Source organism: Chelmon rostratus, chromosome 21, assembly GCF_017976325.1.
Source record: "Chelmon rostratus isolate fCheRos1 chromosome 21, fCheRos1.pri, whole genome shotgun sequence".
NCBI classification, from domain to species: Eukaryota; Metazoa; Chordata; class Actinopteri; order Chaetodontiformes; family Chaetodontidae; genus Chelmon; species Chelmon rostratus.
This window is the reverse complement of record NC_055678.1, coordinates 7,541,522-7,562,473: the sequence shown is the minus strand read 5'-3', so window position 1 is coordinate 7,562,473 and position 20,952 is coordinate 7,541,522. Positions and strand designations below refer to the sequence as shown.

Genomic DNA, 20,952 nt, shown 5'->3' with positions numbered 1-20,952 from the left:
CAAACCTGACTGTGACAACTGTAGCGATGACAAATATTTCATATGTGCGTAAGTAATTCAAAACCACAGTTGCTTCGCTACACATTTAATATTAATTTAACGGCTTCCTTTGTACATGTAGAGCCTGAGCTCTGAGTGATGACATTAGGTGATATGATCTGTTGTGGCCTTTGGTGCCTGGCAGTCTGGCCTACGTTGTAGATACCGAAGAGCATTTTCACATTGATTTCCCCACGGACCCAATTAAACACGGCATACTAGAGAGTTCCTGTTCTTCAGTGGGGCACGGGTCACATTTCCATGGCATGCCTTGGACTCGGACTCACTTTCTGTGATTCCTGATTATTTCATGACAAGGGAAATATATCAATCTCTGTCTGATGGCGATCTGGACCGCAGTTATCATCTTACTTAGGGCCTGAACGAATGAATGAACCCCATCTTAATAATGCATCCTGCAATCTGTCCATCAGCATCTCAGCTTGTCTGACTGACTTCGATGGGCAGGTGACTGTGTATCATATATCATGGAGGTTATAGCAAATGTATAACTGTGTAACTAGTCAAACAAATGTTGATTACAAAGTAAATAACACACCATCAGAGCTGTTTATCCAAAAATTTGCTTTCAGGATGGTGCAAATTCATTTTAGCCAAATTGCGGTTCTGTCAGAATGCAAACTGAAAATGAGAAAATGTGCAAAAAAAAAAAAAAAAAGTGCACTCGTCATTGTTTTTTGACGTCTTTACTTCATCTCTGCTCAGCTGTGTATTTTTTTTTAATTAATTTTCCCTCAATACCTCAAAATTTCCTGGCAATGGTGGTAAACAGCCACACGTTGTTGATGACAGGACTAAGCAAGCAGACCATCAGACCTCATGATGGCACAATAGAGCTAAAGAGAAGTGGTCCAAGACAGGTGATCTCTCACGTATATGTTTGTGTACATATGCTTGTTCCTCTGTCCATGAAGCAGCCAGCAGCAGCTCAGTTGTTCTGCGTGTGTGTTCCTGCGTGTGTGTTTGAAGGAGTTCGAATCTCGAAGGATGAGAGACACCAGCCTGTTCTCATTTAGAGCTAATGGGGGATGGAGAGATGGATGGAGAGGGGACGCGACAATTGGCCGTGACCAATGCGAGCAGGAAACAAGCGGTGCTCTGTGCAGATGTGCAGCTGGCGCTGGGACAGCTTGTAGTTTTACTGCCCCCCACCACCTACCCCGAAACCCATCAACCCATCATAATAACGACGAACTGGATCTCATTAACTCCTCCGCTCAACTCCTGGAGCCATGGCGAGGCCAGGAGAGCTTGATGGGCATCTGTCTGCACACTTCAGCGACAATGAAGACAATTCTGTGCCCCATTTGATCAACATGAAAGATCGATCAAAACAGAAGAACACAAGGTGCTCCTTACTGACTGAGTGCAGGCGAGTTTCTTTCAATTAGGACTTTCACTTATTGAATGCAAGGGCTGGTAATCAGGGGGGCTTTTATAGCAAGTCATCTAAGTCCTGGCCTTGTGAAGAGGCATTATAATCACATTGCGCTTTGAAAAGAGCTGGTCCCCTGCCCAGAAAAACATGGAAGTCGATGCTATAAACAATTAACCGTAGCAGCCGGGTGATGAACAACATTCAGGTGATTGCAGCAGAGCCCATGTGTGTGGCCACATGGCATTTTACAGCATGGAAATGCGAGGGGTTTGAGCTGGACCCACGGGAGATGAAGTACTGCCTCAGGCAAAGTATACGGTGCTGACCTGGAATTAACTGAGGAAGTAGAATGAGGGAATAGAGAGTTCCTAAACATCCTTATTTAAATGTATTGCTTCCTTAATCCTGGATTAAACAGCAGAGCAGCAATATGGAGCAAAAAAGAAGTGGGGATTATTTTGAAAGAAAGGACTAGATCATTTCTTTCTTTGTCAGCTGGAATGAAAAAGAGCACAGGCTCTGAACAAAAATCCGAAATATTCACGTATTATTTTATTTCTCACGGGTCTACGTTTGGTACGAACTGCATTTTTTCACATTTAGATAAAGTTCGTCATTGCTACATATGACAGGATCAGATATTTTAAGGGAGAGGTGATAAGTGTTGCGTACATTAAAACTGTATAACAGACAGTTTTCAAAGGTATTTAACTATTCATTCAAAGCTGCAGAGAGATTTTCCAACATTAAAGTTGCATGTGTGTCAAAGAATAGAATCACTCTAACTGGCTGTGAAAAAGGAAGAAAAGTGCAGAGCCGAAGACAGACAGAGAGGACGGAAAGCATTTCTTGCCCTTTTTTTATGTTTTCATCTTGTTGCCAATTTTAGGACAAAGTCCTTGACCAGGGATACCCTCGATCAGAGTTAAATATAAATCTACATCTTACTGCCGTGTTGATTTATGAGTCTATAATCAAGAATAGTGTTACCCTGTTTTTCATGGATCTGCTCCAAACCAAATACAAAGGGATGTTTCCAGCATAAACATCAATCTGAGGCTCCCACAGACCACTAGACCCTGGGCTGGAACTGATACCCGATGTTTCCACCCAAAACATCCCTATCCCTGGGCTCAGTCTACGACAAGATGTTAGTCATTACAATCCACGGTGAGCAAATAGTCAACAAACTACACCTCTGTCTTCATCTGTTGTTAGATGCAAGACAATTTGTAGGCTTTTTTTTTGTTTGCACAGTACATCAAGTGCAAAATCTCACTCACACTTAGTTGGAGATGAGCTGCATTGTTTAAGGACAAACTGCACTGTTTTGACCATGCACTGCCACTGAACCATTGGCTTCCCATCCAGAATGAGTCATATTGCCTCTGGGCATTAGCACAGCTGTTGAATCTGCCATAAACCCAACGGCCCAACAGTTCAGCAGCGTTATTTGCTCAGCGCTCGGCAGACAATAAATTACAAATGGCGAGCATGTTGAATAATGTTTATATATGATCACAATCTGGGCTTTTTAATGCTACACTCGCTGTATTTAATAAGCGACTAAATGCAAGCTTAATGATGGTTTGACATCACGATGATGCATTTCGGCGCGGCTTTGGAGTCGAGATGGCATTTGTGAAGCTGAACCACTGGAGTGAGTGAATGATAGCATATGTCCTAAGGCTGAGGGAGGCCAGCTAGCTGAAATAAAACTCTGGGATACTGCAGTAAGAAGTAAGGAGTCAGCTTGAAGATCTATTGACTCTTAATTGCTAGACACAATGACTCACCCTGTGGACGGAGTCATAATGCAGCCTCCACGATCCACCGTCACCCTGCAGCCACACCCCCGCTCAGGGGTGTCATGGTTCATTCCGAAGTTGTGTCCGAGCTCGTGGGCCAGAGTGACTGCAGCCCCCAGTGGGTTGTCCGAATGGTCCTGCAAAAAACAGACAACATCAACCATCAAACATGAAGAAACTGAACCATTTCATCTCACCAAAAGTCTCTTTAGTCTTCAGTCTGATTCATCTAGTATATTTCTAGGCTAGACATGATGGTAGAAGCAACGTCCCATAATAGAATTTGTTCAGTTTACAGTTCTGCTGCAGCAAACAATAGCTAATTAAAAACAGATGTCTCTGATTAAATACTCTGAGGAAAATAACAAATAATAAAAAATGTAATACTAGCCAAATTGCTTTTCCCCACAGGACCCACTGGAGAAACATTACTCAAAACAAGTGAGTGCAAATGCATATTGCCAAGCTTAGACAAACAATGCTGTTGGATCTCTGCTTATCAGAGCATTTCCTCTGCTCAACGTTGTGGCACTGAAGTGAGAAATGAAACAGCAGACTGCAGGCTGTCACCTTCAGCTTGCTCTGCAAACTCTGACAGAGCCAGATGCTTCATCCGCACAAATAAAGACACGAACCTCCTCTGAGCAACGCGAGCAAATACGGTGAAAGACAGAGAGACGCCCTCAAAAGGACAGCTTGAAAACCGGGCAGAGATAACACAAATGCGCGATGATGCACTGTGAAGATGCGGTGACACAGAGTGAAAGCCGCTGCTGGCTGAGGCGCCGACGTTTTCCTGCAAGGTGTGGAAAAACATGCGCGCGTGAAGAGGCCGGTTAAATAATACAGCTGCTGCAGCTATCGGCTCTTCATGGATGCAGCGCTGTGCATTGCAGCACCTCGCCTCCAGAGTCCTCCGTCACTGTGCATTATTCAGTAGTGCTGTGCAAGCCGAGCTCAGACTGATGAACTGCTCTGCTGGGGGGTTTTGAAAGTAACGGTCATCAGCCGCCGGTGCTTGCCGCCATCCAACCGTGCAGCCTGAATTCATGCAAAGAACCCCCCCCCCTCCCCATCTGATTCTGTTTCCAGGAAAAAGCCACCCTCGCCGACTGATGAGTGCTCAAGAGGGCACTGAATGCCGCTGTCTGCGTTCTGTTTCGCCACACCAGTGAAATTACTGTAACATTCGGCACTGGTAAATAGAGATTCCAGATGGGTTGAGAATGAATGCTCAAGATTTAACGGCCTAGAAAAATAACAATGACACCCACGGGGGAAGTTGGCTAATGAGTTCAAAGGTACTCTGTAAACGAAAGGAAGACAACTGAGACAACAGGGTCGTGATTTGCCCAGTAGAAGAGTCTGCGGTTGGAAACTAATCATTTATGTCTCTGACCTGATGTATGTGTGTTTGTGGAGCTCTATCATAATGTCCACGTCCCCACTTTACCATCTGGGAGGACGAGAGTGAAGAACCATCTGGGGACTAGCTGTAAACCCTACCACTAGCCGGCCAGGCCACAAGACAAACAGCCACTCCGAGACATAGACTATAAAATAATAGCATGATTTGCGCTAATGCAACATGACTTGTGCACACAGTATAGGGTTACGGTTCTGTAATGGGTGATCATTTACGACATGACCCTATGTTTTCATCCAGACTGTGATATACAGCGCGCTTAAATTCACTCATTTGTTGCACCTCATTAGGAAGCAACGGTTTTCAATACACACTGATTTATCAGTGGAGGGTACCATGCATACCCTTTCCTGGCTCTCCTGCAAAAAGACTCAATGATGTGCGTGACCTGAAGTTAATACAAATTAATATCAACGCTGGAATCCTGAGCTCAACCCTTACACAAGGCACTCAGGGGAGAAATATGAGAGAATTATGTCAGACAGGAGGGGGAGGTTGAGAACAAGGCAAAGAGTGGAGGGCGGGGAGAGGAAGAACAAAAGGGATCAAATAAGTCTGGTCTCCTTTCTGGAGGTCGACATATCAAATGTACTTTCTACTCCTTTGCTTTCGGATGGATGGACACACGAAACTAAAGCAAAAAGTTCAGCTGCATGCTGCATTCAGTCCTCTCACTCACAAGTTCTTGGCTGTCGTTGTCTGGGGCTGACAATTGAGATATCAGCTGTTCTCATCACCTGGTCGCATCCATCTAAAAGCCGGCGCACACACCTTCGCTGTGAGCCTTTCATCTCATTTCTGTCTTTTTAAATATGACTCTCTCTCTCTGCCTTTGATGGAGCCATTCTGCACGCCCCTCCACCTCCCTGACACCACCCGGTCCTCGCAGATTCTTCAGCTTCGTCATTTCATGTGTCAGCAGAGTCATCAACCACCACCGCTTGCCGCTGCTCAGGGCAGACGCCCCCGCGGTTACAAAATCTCGATTACAGTCTAAGCGCCAAAGACTTTCTGATAAGACTTAATTATCACACATCATCCGTGACAATAAACAATTATCTTTACTTGTGACCCGTCTTTCCTGATTGAAATAAGTTCACGTACCATGACGATTCCTCCCGACTGCTCTGCTGTGCACATGCTCATGATGGGCGCCATACCAATGGTGGTGCCCTGGAAATAGACCCCACTGAGGGAGAGACAACAGAGGTCAGTACATCATCAAGATTTTCACAGCGTCCAAGTTAAGGTCCTGGGGGGAGAGTTGTCATGGATGCTAGTGCTCATAATGCTAATGCTAGTTAGCTCACGTTTTATGTTCTTCCATGGGCTGCACATTTCATTGGTAACAAATTAGGCCTGCACATCAAATCACCTTATCTGTAATTAAAATAGAAGAGTAAGAGTCTATAGCCACCCTAGCAGCTCTGTGAGGCTGTTCGTGGGCGCAGCAGTGCTTTAAGCTAACACATCTTAGTTATTAGCAAAGTGGTGGACTGACTGACTGACCGACAGACAGAAAGACTGACGGCTGACCGACCAACAGACCAACTTTGAATCCCTTGAGCCCTGCCGCTGTGGCTAAAAACATTAGCTTTTTTAGTTTATTTTACTCTAAAAAGAGCTGTACCAGGTACTTGCTAGCATCTGTTCCACTAGCATCATTGTTAGTCTCACCTCTATTAGCATCTGTAAAAGAATAGCGTTAGCCTTTATGCTAAAGTATCTTTTTTTGTATCTACATCTGTACTTGATAATACATTTTTCGTGTCATTTTACCCAAAATTACTATTATTATTTTATTTTGTTTTGTAGAAAGATGTGTATTTTGTTAGCATTTTGTCAGCATTTTGTTAGCATGTCATGGGGGTTTCACAGCATGCACAGAGCTAACCCTGATTCAAAAAAGGTTTTGAAAATGTTTGATGAGGAAGCAAATTAAATTTGTTTTGGTGAAACACAATCATGCACGTTTGTTATGAAAAATCCACGCTGCAGGGTACCTTTGGGCTAGAGGAAATAGCCATCATGCTACAAAAAAATCACATTCGATTTTGCTTGGAATGAATAAAACCATTCTCTAACTACCATGTAATTTTCTATAATTTTATGCTCTCGATAATTTTGGAATAAAATTGTACCGTTCAAATAGTGATATGAGTTTTGGAACGCTAGTATTGCATGTGAGCGCTACAATAACAGATCCACCTGACAAGCTGGGCATTGTCATGAGGCTTCTGAGGCAGCAGCTTGACCTTCCTCCAGTCTAGGAATTCATGCAAGGTGGTGAAGGGGTCCTGGGTGATGGGACACTTGTCCACATCACTCCACACCTCCAGGCCCACCAGAGCCACACGGATATTCAAAGCCCTGTAGAACTGAAGAGAGAGAGATGTGGTTTCAGGTTTAGGTCTCTCCTAACATTTCTGTTACTCTCTTCACTGTATATCAACTTATTAAACACAAATGCTACACAGTCATTGCTTGAAAATGACGAGGGGCTCTGAACGAATCCTTAAACATTCATCAATGCACAACTTTCCATACAATTAAATCACCTTTTGCTTCTGTTTTATTAAACCACCACCCACGACATGTTTTATTACGGCGGCCTCTTCACAACATTTCTCAGTCGAGTTATGGAATTGATCATCCATTCATAATCCAATCAGCCTCTCTTTGCAGGTCGGTTAATTCTCAAAAGGCTCGGAGTGACCTCTAATAAATCACATTCCTGCACTGCATTCCCTCTGTTGATTTGATTGTTACCTTGTCCACGTAATTGGCGATCTCAGCCAGCCGCTGCTTGACCTTCTCCATGTCCTTGCCTTGCTTCTGAAACTGAACAACAGCAGCAGACAGAATAAAGCAAGGGGAAAAAGAGGTGATCCACCCTCTTGAATGTTTAGCATCATCAAAGACATTATTTGGGACATAATAAGACCGTGTCAAGCTCTAGAAATGTCTCCACAGGGTGTCCTGGAGCTGTGCTACAATCACTGTCATGTTAATTCCGCTGGCGCCTCCGCTGCAGTTGCTATCATCAAAGAGCTCCTAGTGGAGGTCAGGCTTAAGAGATAACCTCAACCACTTTGTCTAACAGTATAGCCGGCATATATTCTGTTTCTGTAGCTCTAGGCATGTGACGTTGACCTGCATGTCAGCAAGAAATGATTCCTTCTCTCTGCTCTCTTTAAGATCTTAATGCTGAGATTTGAGATAATTCAGAGTGCTCATAACGCCCAATTTGCAAGTGATGTGGTCAAATGATGGAGCTGGACAGTCAAATGGATGAGTACGTGGACACATCAGAGGCGACAACAAAGGCACTTTATCTGTGTCTCAAGGGGGTAGCTCAGTATGTGAGCCCCTTTCCTGTGGGACTTAGCAGCGCGAAGCAGGGTGGAGAGGTCGAGACTGTGCGACTTCTGCTTACCTCTCTATTGTCAGCCACGATGATCAGCTCCACATACTTGGTTGTGGTCTGGGCATGGCGTTTATGCTGCAAGAGGTGGGTGAAAGGGAGTGTGCAGGGAACAGGCAGAAAGAGGAGGGAAGGGGGGGGGCGGGCATAGAGGATGGACACATAATGGATAAAGTGATACAGAAAGAGATGAAAAGAGACGGGGAGGAGGGAGAGGAGAAGAAGAAGAACATTAGGAGGACACACTTAACCGCAGCTTTCTGGAAAGGGTAAGCCTAAATTTAGCAGGTGGCCACTCAATGCGATTTTTCACCTGAGCTGCACTCTACGCAAAAGGCGGCAGAGACGAGAATAAGCACAAAGCAATCAGCTTCGCTTTGGATCTCCAATAACACTCTGCAGGAACCAGCTTATTAACTAATAAATCACTGTTTTCGGACAATGCTGCCTGCCCTGCTGGTAGCACACAGTATAATACACTTGCACCCCCTTGCTTTTCTTTGCAAAATTCAAAGAGCACGTGATAATGATAGGTGTTCACAGTGACTCTACCTGCACACATTTCCTGTGGCAAAAATCGCCACAGTCTGACCTCTTTTTAATAGCTTGCTTAGGAAAGACGCCAGAGGAAAAGGTGAGTCTATGCGGTACACAGAAAAGCAGTGCTCTACGCTACGTGTTCAAAATCCCAGTGCTAACACGCTGATGCTAAGTTGGTATCATGTTTTTTTAATGTTTACCAATTTAGTTTAGCGTGTTGGCATGCTTGCTAATTAGCACTAAACACAAAGTTTGGTGTCACTAGTTCTGAAAGTTGGTTGGACCGATTAACCTGATGATGGTGCTAGAAGTCAGGGGATCATCAAATATTCATCCTCTGGGGACCATGAAAAGCAAAATTTATTGGCAATCCACCTAGTAGTTGTCTGCCATGAACTTTTCCATTAGCATGGCAAAATGTAAAACGGCTTAAAAAGTGAATAAATAATAACAAAATCTTGATACAAAATATATTAAAAAATTGGAAAATAAAATCTGAAAATATAGATTGAAAAAAGCGAGCGAGTATGGAGATTTCTTCTGAACCAAGACAACCACAGCCTCTGGCCATGCAGGAGATGCTGCTCTCCTGCTGTGCATAACAAGCTCTGGCCTGTCTCACCTGTGCACACACACACACACACACACACACACACACACACACACACACACACACACACACGAGTTCAGTCTTTCCACTCACACACACGCGGATACTATACCATCCTGCTGGCTAAGTGTTCTGCCTTCACACTGTGGCCTGCTTTCAACCTGAGCCTCTTTATCCTTGCTGGCCTGGCAGCCTGGATCCTCTCTGCTCTTATCTGCCTCCTCCATAGATAAGCCAGGATGGGCAAGTGTGCTCTAAATGCACCCTATGGTGATAACCAAGTCTCTGGGAAGCCACTGGAGAGGAGATACACATACATGAACACTATGTTCAATCAACTCAGGGAAGAGCATTGCCGTTCTGGAGTAGAATTCAATGTGTTAGAGCTGTGTTGCACATATTTTACTCCATTTTTCTTTTCATTGTCTCTATAAAACTCAGGCTACCACTGGAAAATGGAAAAGATTGGTTTCTCCAATGCAGTGGACATAAGTAAAAGACATCCGCAATCAATATATTCGGCTTGAAAGCTTCAACTTGACATAAATGGCAAACAAGAACAAAACATTCACCCTCTTCTTCCTTCAGTTCCTGTTTCACACGCCACTGCTGCTTCTATATCGGAGAATTAAGGTAAAGAAAGACGCCAGTGCTCTCATGCAATTTAAATGGAGGAGAATTTAAGAACAAAGGCCTGCTTACTAGCCTCAGAGCTTTCAACCGCACCTCACAGTCTTCATTAAGCAAATGGACGCGGCTCAGGTGTGGATCAAGATGAAAACTGAATAATGGAGCTTCGTGATTAGATTCTCCAACCATCCACGACACTGTTCCCAAAGATCAAAAATGACCCTCTGTGCTCAAAGTGTACAATTTAGTTTAGGCTGGCATCTGACTGTTCTTTAAATCCATGTGTATTAGTCCACGTCAGACCTGATCCCTCCACATGCTATGTTCTCGGACAGCCAAATGTCCGTCTTGAGAAATAATTTGGAGAAGGTCGTGTTGTTGATGTGCAGCTCCTGTCAGCTAGCCATCATATCTGTCTACCCTTCCCTACCGCATCTGTCTCTCATCACCCAGCGGCGCTCCGCCAGCACGCCTCTTTATCTTTAGACCCTCAAGCAGGGCACATCGCAGCTTATCAAAGCGGCGGCAGCACACCTCGGCGCCTCTGTGCAACATGCTGAGGTGAGCTTGCTTGCATGCAACCGCGTAGAACAAATCGGACTTCATATTCCCACGTCCTGGAGTGTCGTCCCCCCGCCGCTAACAAGACCTCTCGCTCCTCTGATTGCAAGTGACGATTTTCGAAAATATCCGTCACCATCCTCACTTTTTCAATCACCCGTGGGATCGTCCGTGTTTAACCGCCCCCCTTACAAACCCCATCTGTCTTCATTTAGTACACATGTTTTCCCTTCCAACTCTGACATCCCTTGCTGTGTAAGGAGGGGTAGGGATACAGTATTTTAAACAAATGAAAGGGGACATTGTGATCAGATTAAAAGAAAAAAAATGAAGTGCATAGAAAAAAACCTTGTATGAACCTCTAAACCACATTTTTCATATAGGTATAAATCATCAACATGGAACTTTTTTGCCTCCTTTTGTTATCCTATCCTCTGTTCCTCCTGCATTGTGCTGTTTGTCAGGATTTCTTCACTTGTGCCAAATCTCTGTAGCCGTCTTAACACTAAAGACAATGCTTGCCGTTGAAGCCAGCACTATAATCATCAACAGGCATCAAACAGTACAGTAAAACAACAGAAAACCCCCATCACGGCATGAATAAATAAAAACTAACAATGTGAAAGTCCAGGACGTTTTAGCCAGCACGGCCATGTGTTTGGCCTGCCTCTGGAAACACGCTCAATCTCAATATACCCTGAATGAAATGATTAAAGTAAAAAAAAAAACAGTTTTAAGAAAGTGGAAAGTCCCTTACATTTAAACTGCATCAGATTATCATAAGTGTGCTTAGCAGAGGTGGGGGACTCAAGTCACAAATTTGAGGATTTGAGACTTGAGCGCTTAACACCGATGAAAGACTCCACCTGACTTTGACTTGGTATTCGTGACTTGAAAGAACTTGACTTTTCTCAAATGAAATATTTTGCATTTTTGTAGATGTTGAGAAGCTACATTTTGTTTCTGAAACTGCACGTGATGATTACAACGCACGCAAACCTGGACATGGCAGACCAGCAGAGGCTCGACCAATGAGGCAGCCGGAGGAGCCTCGTCCAAAAATAATAACATTTGCATTCATGAAATAACAGCTGTAAGCAAGATCTGCAGCTCAAAAACCAGTGACATGACCACCATGATATCCAACTTCATCCTTCACTATGAATCCCACAAAAAAAGGTCAGTGAATTGCCACAAAATGTCAAATATCAGTAAGATATTTGTTATATTAGACTCATAGCAGCGACTCGACTTGACTTGCTTGGTTCCCACCAGGGTACCTTGGGACTTGCTTTGAGACTTGAAGGTTAAGACTTGCTTACGACCCACTCCCACCTCTCATGCTTACCCTCCTCTTGGGTCCTTGACCATCTGTTTCATCTCTTGCACCAGCTATCTCTATGTCTCTTTGTAATGGACTGATAAGTCATCCACTCCTGCCATCCCTCACAAGTGAGATAGAGATCACTGGAGTCTGTGTTTGCCATGTATCAGCGCTCATCATCTTTAAAGCTCGAGGATAGAGACTCCCTGGGACCGCGGCCCGTGATTTATCCCTCTGCTCAGTGGGGTAGTCAGGGGCTGAGTGGAGGGTGTGGGATAGGGTTGGTTTTCCTTAGCGGCAATCTGTTTGTGGACAGACGGGTCCTGCTGAAGGCATGATGTACAAGCCTGCAGTCTGATCTGGCTCTCAGAGCAAACGTTGCCACTTAGCAGCCAGTGTACTTTCCACAGACGTTCATCAACCCCCGCTCTCTTACACCCCAGATCACTAATGGACACCGTCAGATCAGATGGAAGAAATTAGTTAATAATTCAACAAGTAGCGGCTCCTAAATCATAGCTGGCCACTCACCAATATCTACATTGCAAATGATCTTTCCAAAGAGGGTTAAGGTGAGCAACCTTTCATACTCTACGCAGGTGGATTCCAAATACGGGAGACAGTAAGAAGACGTTTTTCACTTAGGCTGGTTGATATAAGATGTTTTGTCATCACATAGTTTTCAGAGCACAGAGTGATTAAAACGAAGGCTTGAGTGGCAAACGCAAAGCGAAGCAGAGGCAAAGGGCTCATTTAGCTTCAAACGCAGGGGATCTGGGGGAGGTTGAGGTGTTGCTGAGTCGAAAAATTGGTCATTGGAAAAAAAAAACATTCCTCAGAACTCCAAGGTCGAGCAAGGAGAGAAGGCACGCGTTGAAGGCCGCCATTTAGTCAGGCGTATTAATGGTTAATAACACCGACCTCTCTCTCTATATATATAGCCTAAAGAAACACCTTACTACTCTCTATCCATCCATTGCCTTATATTTATCATTTCCTGTGTGGTGACAATGCTACGCAGCCCCATAACCTCATCACAACATCAAAAAGACGACCACCATGCTCGCAGCTCTATGACGCTTTGCTTAGACAAAGTGGTCCTAAATGCTACTTTCAGCATGCTAACATGCTCACAATGACAATGCCAACATCAATCATCAATATCAGCCCCATCAATAGATATAGCTACAAAGCCTGCTCGTAGAAGTGGTGGATTGCCTTTAATGGACCAGGTTTAATGAATTTGACCTGTTAAAGACCTAGTGAGGGCAAAACGGGCTGGACTACATAGAGCAAAGGCTTTTAAAACACATTTTCTCTTTGTTCTACACAAGAATGCCTGAAGAACGCTCGGTCTGAGTGGCACTGAGTGGCTACAAAAAGAAGGGCAGGGGGCGCTCTGGTGATCTAGAGGTTAAGGTGCTGAATATGAGCTGCAACTCAGACAGGGGACGTTTGTTGCGGGACTCTCTTCACACATCGCAGCATCAGTGTGGACAGTTTACCTGCAGCTGGAGATAAAATGCTAACAGTTTAACGATCCTTACCCTCGCGCTGAAAGTCCTGAACGGGCTGCCGTCTGCATACTCGACGGGACGGGACGTGTTGAAATCATGGCCACAGGTGCCAGGAGTGAAACTGAGGTGCTCAGCTGCGTAGATCCAGTGAGTCCCATCAGAGTGATCGGCAGAAGGCTCCAGCACGTAAGATTTGCCTTCGAGAGATATGAAACCCCTGCAGAGAGAGAGGAACAAAGTGCATGGAATGATGTGCAGAATTCAAATACTGGAACAGCACAGAAACATATCAGATGTGCAGCCGATAAAGAAAATATAATCTTAATCTTGATTTGATTGAAATAAAAGTGAACCTGATACATCATTAGGACATTCATCAGTCACTATCATGCAGTGTAACACTAGTGGCTACCACCTGAATTAGTACTTGATGATGAAGTGGTTAGCAGTCTGCCTACAGAGCAGTAGTAGCTCTGTATCTGAAGTTTTTCTGCTGATGAGCCCTTTGTTCTCTTTCTTTTCTCATGTTTCAACAGTGGCCTCTGTGATTCAAAGTGACATTCTCATGCTGTGAGTTTGGATAAACTGCGAGATTCTCACAAACCTTGCACAATATTCACAACCACATGAACTCGCGATAATCCCCCAACACCCCCGCTCCACAAAAGCCGAAGCACTGCCAACCCAAACCAAGATCAATTTGTCTCGGTCGGCCAAGAAACGTGTAGCTCCGTCGAAAAAGTTATGTGCATCTGTCGCTGCACGACAGGTTGCAGAAAAACTGAAATAAATAAATAAATAAAGGCCAGGTCAACAGCAAGGGCTTCACAATCAGGCGAATCACTCTGCGCAGGGTGTAGACGTTTGGCTGGTCTGTGAAAACATTCCTGATGGTTTCCAATGATATTACTGCAATCATTACTCCTGTTTGACATCTGCAAACAGAGTGTTTCCAACACTGAAAGCCCTCACTTGTCTAAGGCCTTACAATATGTCACGTTTACTGCTTTTCGACAGGAAATACAGGGTGTCATCTCAGCTTACTAATGTTGCAAAATTCATTATTTTGTCAGTTCCGTTGACACGCCATCCCTCAGAGTTGCAGCCTTGAGACTTATGACTTGCTCTCAAGCCAGACACAATTCCTGTGTATTACAACCTGTGTCTGATTTTCGTACTTTTATTGTCAATTTTAGTGTGTTGATACTCACCAAAATAATTGATTAGAGAACAGTGTAGCCACCTCATCTGAGCCGCTTTATTTAGTGAGCGGTCGGACTTTAAAGATTTGCATCTTGATTTGCAGTTTGCTTTTGAAGAGTTGTTTTTCGCTGTTGCCGCACAGCCAGAAGGTTCTGGGGTCAAAGTTGGCGGCCGGCTGCGACCTTTCTGAGTGGAGTTTGCATGTTTTCGTCATGCCTGCTTGCTTGCCTCTGTGTGCAGGAGAGTTTAACTGACAACTCTAAATGATGGTTCAGTTTGTTCGGCCCGGGGATTGACTGCTGACCTGTTGTCAGCTGGGATTGGCTCCAGGTCCCTGCGCCCCTTAAGGATAACTGTGTATAGCTAATAGATGGATGGACTTTTGACTAGACTCAGTCTGAGAGACTTGATTTGATTTGAACTTGTCCCTAAAGCCTTGAAGACACCCCTGGAATGACATTTCCATGCATTAATTCATTTTCCAGCTACTATCGGTGGTATTGTCATGACAAAATTTTAAAAAATGAGTGTCTGACGTGCTTACCTAACACCGGCGCAGGTACTGAGGCTGACGTCCGAGTTGACATGACCCTCCACCTCACCGTGGTAGTAGCAGTTTGCCTGAGGGAGCACAAACAAAAAGATTTCAGTCTTTAAAATTCAAAACAGTGAGAAACAAAACGAGTCTGTAGGTTTAAGCACAGTTCAAGAACCAGTCCCGGCTGATAAGTGAAATATGAGCAAATTAACTGCGGGGCAATAGTCTTCTGCAGGGTTAGCAGGAGCCATTTTCACTCATCACCACAGGTCAACGATGGCTGAAACCTGTGCGGAGTCTCACGTTACCCGGCACAATCCTGCAGCTCGCCGCTGTGTTCCCAGGTACCCACTTTCATGGACCACCTGTCAAGCTGCAGCAGGGAGTAAAGAAAGTGAATTAAGCCCATGTTTATTGAACCAGGCCTGGCAGCGAGAGGGCGGGGAGGAAATGTCTGGTTTAGAGTGAAAACAGGCCTTCTGCTGCAGCTAGACGGCCTTGCTCAGGTGAGGTCTGACCAACCTTCTGCCACCCTGTTCTGGAAAACAAGGAAATGTGAGTTTTCCACCCCTCTTTGACTGCCTCTAAATATAGAGTGCAGGCAGTAAATTTCAATGTCCGGCTTCCTCCGAGGCAGCTAACCTCCAAAGCCTTCTGATTTTGCAATGTTCAGCGTCTGAATGGGTTTGTGGTGTTAAAGGGCCTTGCTTAGGCTTGCATCACAGTATTTCTTCGCAGTAATTCTGCAATAAAACAGATAATCCAATTAATGGCTTCTCACACAAGCTTGTTAAAACAGCATTGATAAATAATATAGTACCTTAACCAAATGAGGCTGGGGTACCGTAACATTTAATCAAATCGAAATCATGCATTGAATCCATTTATTGTATGTGAATCCCACATCAAATGAATTTAGCTCTAGCTTCCAGTCATTTAGAGTTACAAGTTCTAAATAATTTCATATTTAACGCTTCAGCCATTCATACTTCTGCATTAGAAGTGGATCACATGACTGCTGAGAAGTGAAAGGGGTGGCTTAAAGCGAGAATTATCGGCCAGCTCTGTGCGTTTTAGCATCCTCATCAAAAGTCAGTATTATGTTAATATTGCTGTTTGCTAATGAAAGAGTTGATCAGAGATTTGTTTATACTGTACATTCAAGAACTCTATCAACTTGGAACCAGAACCAAAATGGCCACCCTGCCAAAAAAAAAAAAGGCTGAAAATCTACTTATTTGCAAATTGCTCATTTTGTAAGCAAGTCGGACTGCAGGAAACGGTACCGGTGAATAAAACCCCCACAGCTGCCAAAAAACAATATCTTCAAAGGGCAAGACCTGGAACCAAAGCCTTGAAAGCCTTCGCCTGCTTTGGTCACTTTCCATATCTCTACCTGGAGGTGCACTGAAAGAGCGTTATCCATTTTAGCGAGGTAAAAAGGTGCAGAGAAAGGACAGCCCATTACATGAAATATGACATTTTAGTGTTACGGGGAGGAGCAGGGCTGGATTTAGTGCACTGAGTTAATGCTACCACCTCATGTTTCTTTGATGAGATCATGACTGTGATGCATCGATATAAGGGATATGAATAGACTTTTTGTTTCTAAGGTTTCTGCAGAAAGAAATGAGAAAGGAAAGTGCTTACGCCTTCATATCTGGAATAAGGAAGATTAATAACTAATACCCAGATTATTGTGGGAGGCAACACCGGGTGTGAACATCACATTGTTTATCAAAACTATGCATTTGTTATTTCAAGCTAACGCTATAATATCCATGCCGGTGATTCATATTCCCAGTAGATGGCTTTTGTTACAGAACAAGGCACTCAATTAATGCACTGTATGTGGACTTAGATTTAGTGAGAACAGGAGAGGATGGAAAACAGACAGAGGGAACCAGGGGAGGGCTGACTTAAGCTGAAGTCACTCCCAGCAGTACCTTGCCTTTGACACACAACTGAACCCTCCAGATCCCTTGCCCAGATCACTATATCAGTCTCCTCCCTGCCGGCAGGACAAATAAATTAACTACGGATCAGTCTCAAAAGATCTGGTCGTTTCCAGTAAAAAGACCCTCCCATGAAGAGCTGGCTGCGGTCATGAGAGAGGAATGAGAGGAGGGCCGGAGGTCGAAAGATGTCAGTTAGCTCCCAAGCTGGTGAGACCTTGAGCAGGTAGATGCAGGTTAGTGCAGTGATCCTTTGGTCCACCCATTCAATCTTCAATCCACCTGGCGCAGAGATTATTAGTCGATTAATCAACTTGGAGCACAACAGAAAACTTCGCACACTTACCCCTCAATCTAACCATCCATTCACGCCTTGTGCAAGCTATCTGAGTTCTAGACTCAGAGTCCAGCCTGAGCTGACCCGCTTCAAGTCCCTCATTGTCTTAATGCTTTGGAATGGCAGCAATTCTGGTGAGCTGGCCGAGCCCAGCCAGCGATGGTCCAGCTCTGGTCTCACAGCAGTCTCCAGTGGAAAACGCTGTTCATTCTACTGTGTGGGTTGGCCATTATTGAATTATATTAATATCCTCTTTTGTGGATTTCAGCATAAGTAGGCCAGGCGTTTTTGTACACAGACCTCACAGGCTGTCTATTATTATGCTTTCTGGGTGTCTGAGCAAAAATTAGATGTTTAATTGCTTTCCAAACTGCAGATGATCAAATCGCTGAAATCATTCAAGCAGGTGGAACCTTTGAGGCATAGAGGCTGCTCCACGTGGTCCAGCCACATCAAACTCATTCATTACAGAACATGTAATTTCCCAATAGTCCTGCTGTTTCCGAACCTCAAAATAAATGTCCTTCAATGGGGATATTTATGGATCTGTGGAAGATGTTTTCAAAGACCCATTGTATTTGAAAGCAGAACATATTTTGCTGTGGAAAACCCAACTGAGCTTAATGAAGATGAGAAATACTTATCAACACTGAAACAAATCAGAAGAAATTGGAAGAAGACCACAAGCCAAGTTTGAATGTATGGAAAAAATACAGTTCAGGTTGTATAAGTGAAGCCGTTAACTCATAAGAAGCAAAAAAAGAGGGTGTATTAGTACATTATAAAATAAGAAAGATGCCCCCTGTTGGAGCTGTGCTCAAATTATGAACTTCTCTATGCAAACCCTGCACATCTGCCCTGATCCTGGAGTCATTTGACAGACTTAACAGATGTATTTTAGATGAAAGCACAGTCTCAATTTAACAAGCACGAGTCTCACAAATGCAAACGGTGCTGGATGTTGAGGTGAACTTACTGTTGATGTTCACTAATTCAATATTTTCGAGCAGACCCGCGAAACAAACCATTTTTTGGGACGGTTTTAAGTTCATCCATTATAAAAGACTCGAGCTGTTCCCTAAAACTGAGTGTGTCCTCTGACCTCTGTCCGCCTTTTATGTCATCAAATATGAATCTGCCGGCAGAGAAAGAAAATGGGCCCACTCACCTACATACGCTGCTTTACGCGCAAGACTACCCGATTCCAGGCGGTTTAAAAGCGGATCTACCCTCAACGTCAGTTTTTCTTTTTCTTTTACTTCCTCACTGACCTTAATAGGAGCACAGTGAAGCAGAATCCGACAAGAGGAAGACTTCCACAAAAGGCCGACATTCACACTGTAAGAGCTGCTGGCTGGGCGATGAGGAAGAAAACATCACTGATTCTAGATGGTTTATTGTGTCAGCCTTAATAGAAAAAACAAAAAATATAAAGTTGCTTAAAACATACCATGAAGTTGTGAGAGCCTGTGACCGCGCTGCCATCTTCCAGGTAATGGGTTTCTGTATAGTTACTTGCAAACAGCCCCCTAGAAAGGATAAACAAAAACAACAAGTGAACCTAAGGGGCTTCATCCTAAAGAAAATCAATCACAACGTCTTCAGCCATTCCACCGCTGCCAGACTTGCATGGGAGATAAACACTCTGATGTGATTTAAAACTTAACCCTGCTTTAGGAGAGCATAAATTGAATCGAGCAGCTGAAGGCATCAAGGAAGAAAATGGATTTAAAAGAAGGCTGCTGTGACGTTCGCTATTAAGCCACTTTCACACCACATGCATGCACCATGAAGAAGCGTTCAATATCAATCCATAACTCATTCCATGCGGCGCGGTGGAACAGTAATTAGCTTACACATTGCAGACAATAGCAAGTAATGAGCAGATGTACATATGTGATCTGATAAAATGGGGAAGAGGGAGATTATGTTGACAGGTAAACAGTGAAGAAATCATTTTTGGTTACAGATGGGAATCAATAACGCTATAAAGTGACTCTCTGAGGTTACCAAGTGATTCATTTACAGTTTATGTCTAGAAAGCACAATAAATAAACACAGTGAATCTCTGCTAACAGAGGGGTTCTGCCCCGCTCTCTCTTTCGTCCCACTTCTGTAAGAAATGATGAAAGAGCAGCAGAAATTAAGGGATCACTTCCACGTAGAGCAAATTACCACAACGCCTTAATAATATGCCTTTCTTCCCTCTAATTTCAACCAGGTGTCCACTTATCTTCATCACAGCAAACATAGCAAAAACAATCAGAGTCCAGACGAGCATTTTAGCACTGTATTGACAGCAAGGTCAGCAACACCTGTAATTTGCTATTCCTGTTGGATAAACTGCTGGTAGTCAAACCTCATAGATATTCGAATTAGGGGAGGACCATCGTGACTGGTGAGACGCAATCATGATGCAAACGTGGGCGTCTGTGTCATCGTTTCAAAAAGTCTCGATTTCCGCGTGTCCAGACTACGCCGCAAGAGTTTTCAGAGTAAAACAGTGTCAGCAGCGTTTCCAAAGCTCCGCACACACACAGGTATTTTTTAAAAATGGGTTTTTTCTTGCGTTGTCCTCCAAAAAAATAAAAAAATACGACCAACACAAGCACCATTTAAAAAAAATCTCATGCATAAAACACAACTGAAGTGCTGTCAAGGTCATGCCAAACCAGCATATATAATTAGATACGTAAGATATAACGCTAAGCCTTAAGACATGTCCAATCATTAGCCTGATAAAAGCTATTACCAGTAGGCTACCTGACATTAGAGCTCTGATCCTTCTACAGGGAAGGCACGACCCGCCATCGCCATCATAAAGAAAGGAAACATCGGAGCACACGCTGTCATCACAAGCCTATTGTGCCCATTTCTGTGTGGCCGAGAGGATGAAGAGAAGAAGAATAGAAACCTGCATCATGGGCCTGATGACAGTTAACTATACCGAGTAATTCGTCACGTGAGAGATACACCATGTGAAAACAACTTTTATACCTGACATAAAAATTCTTGACACGGAGTCTTGTTGTTTTCAAAGCTTAAACCACGTCTCATGGCCTGGCTCAGAAGAGAGAGTTGCTTCCTAAGTTGTCATGGAGATGGTTTAGTTGCTATGACGTGACCGGAGACAACAAGTACGCTGGACCTTGTGGATAAGAATTTATTTGCCTGCACTGATGGGAGGAGCTGGGGATCAAACTGTCGACCTTGTGATCAATGGACGACCTCTTGACCTCCATGCTTTGTTGTGTTTTGTTTCGGAGAAACTGTGGCTGTTAATGCAGATCACACAGAACGGACAGACAGCATATGAGGGGATTACGATGCAAGGTTTTGTTCTGAAAGTTTCTCCGGACATTTTGATGCTTTTCATTTGGTGCTGTGGCTCCCGTTCAAGTGGACTCCACTGAGCGAACCAAAGCTGCTGTCCTCCAAGAAACAGCAGATTAAAACCCTTTCAGAGCCTCCTGAAGACCTTTCAAGCCTATAAGTGATTACTTGACGCTCAGAAGACGGATTTTTGTTTGATTGCAGCACATAACAGCTGGACTGCGCTTTCCTGTCACAGCAATGACAAAAAGAATCATTACCATCACAGCCATACCACGATGAAGGCTGCCCTCCCGGTCACTTATGGA

General features: G+C 44.0%; 1 protein-coding gene across 1 annotated transcript in view; it reads right to left on the bottom strand.

Moving 5' to 3' along the window:
• Positions 1-20,952, bottom strand: part of LOC121624709 (disintegrin and metalloproteinase domain-containing protein 12) — a 74,232-nt gene that overhangs the window by 18,299 nt on the left and 34,981 nt on the right. Inside the window, exons 4-11 of the mRNA XM_041962548.1 lie at positions 18,762-18,840; positions 15,026-15,102; positions 13,309-13,495; positions 8,109-8,174; positions 7,442-7,513; positions 6,881-7,050; positions 5,777-5,861; positions 3,235-3,383 (exon numbers count right to left, since the gene is read on the bottom strand). Coding sequence (XP_041818482.1) covers positions 3,235-3,383; positions 5,777-5,861; positions 6,881-7,050; positions 7,442-7,513; positions 8,109-8,174; positions 13,309-13,495; positions 15,026-15,102; positions 18,762-18,840 — 885 coding nt within the window. The remainder of the gene's footprint in view (positions 1-3,234; positions 3,384-5,776; positions 5,862-6,880; positions 7,051-7,441; positions 7,514-8,108; positions 8,175-13,308; positions 13,496-15,025; positions 15,103-18,761; positions 18,841-20,952) is intronic.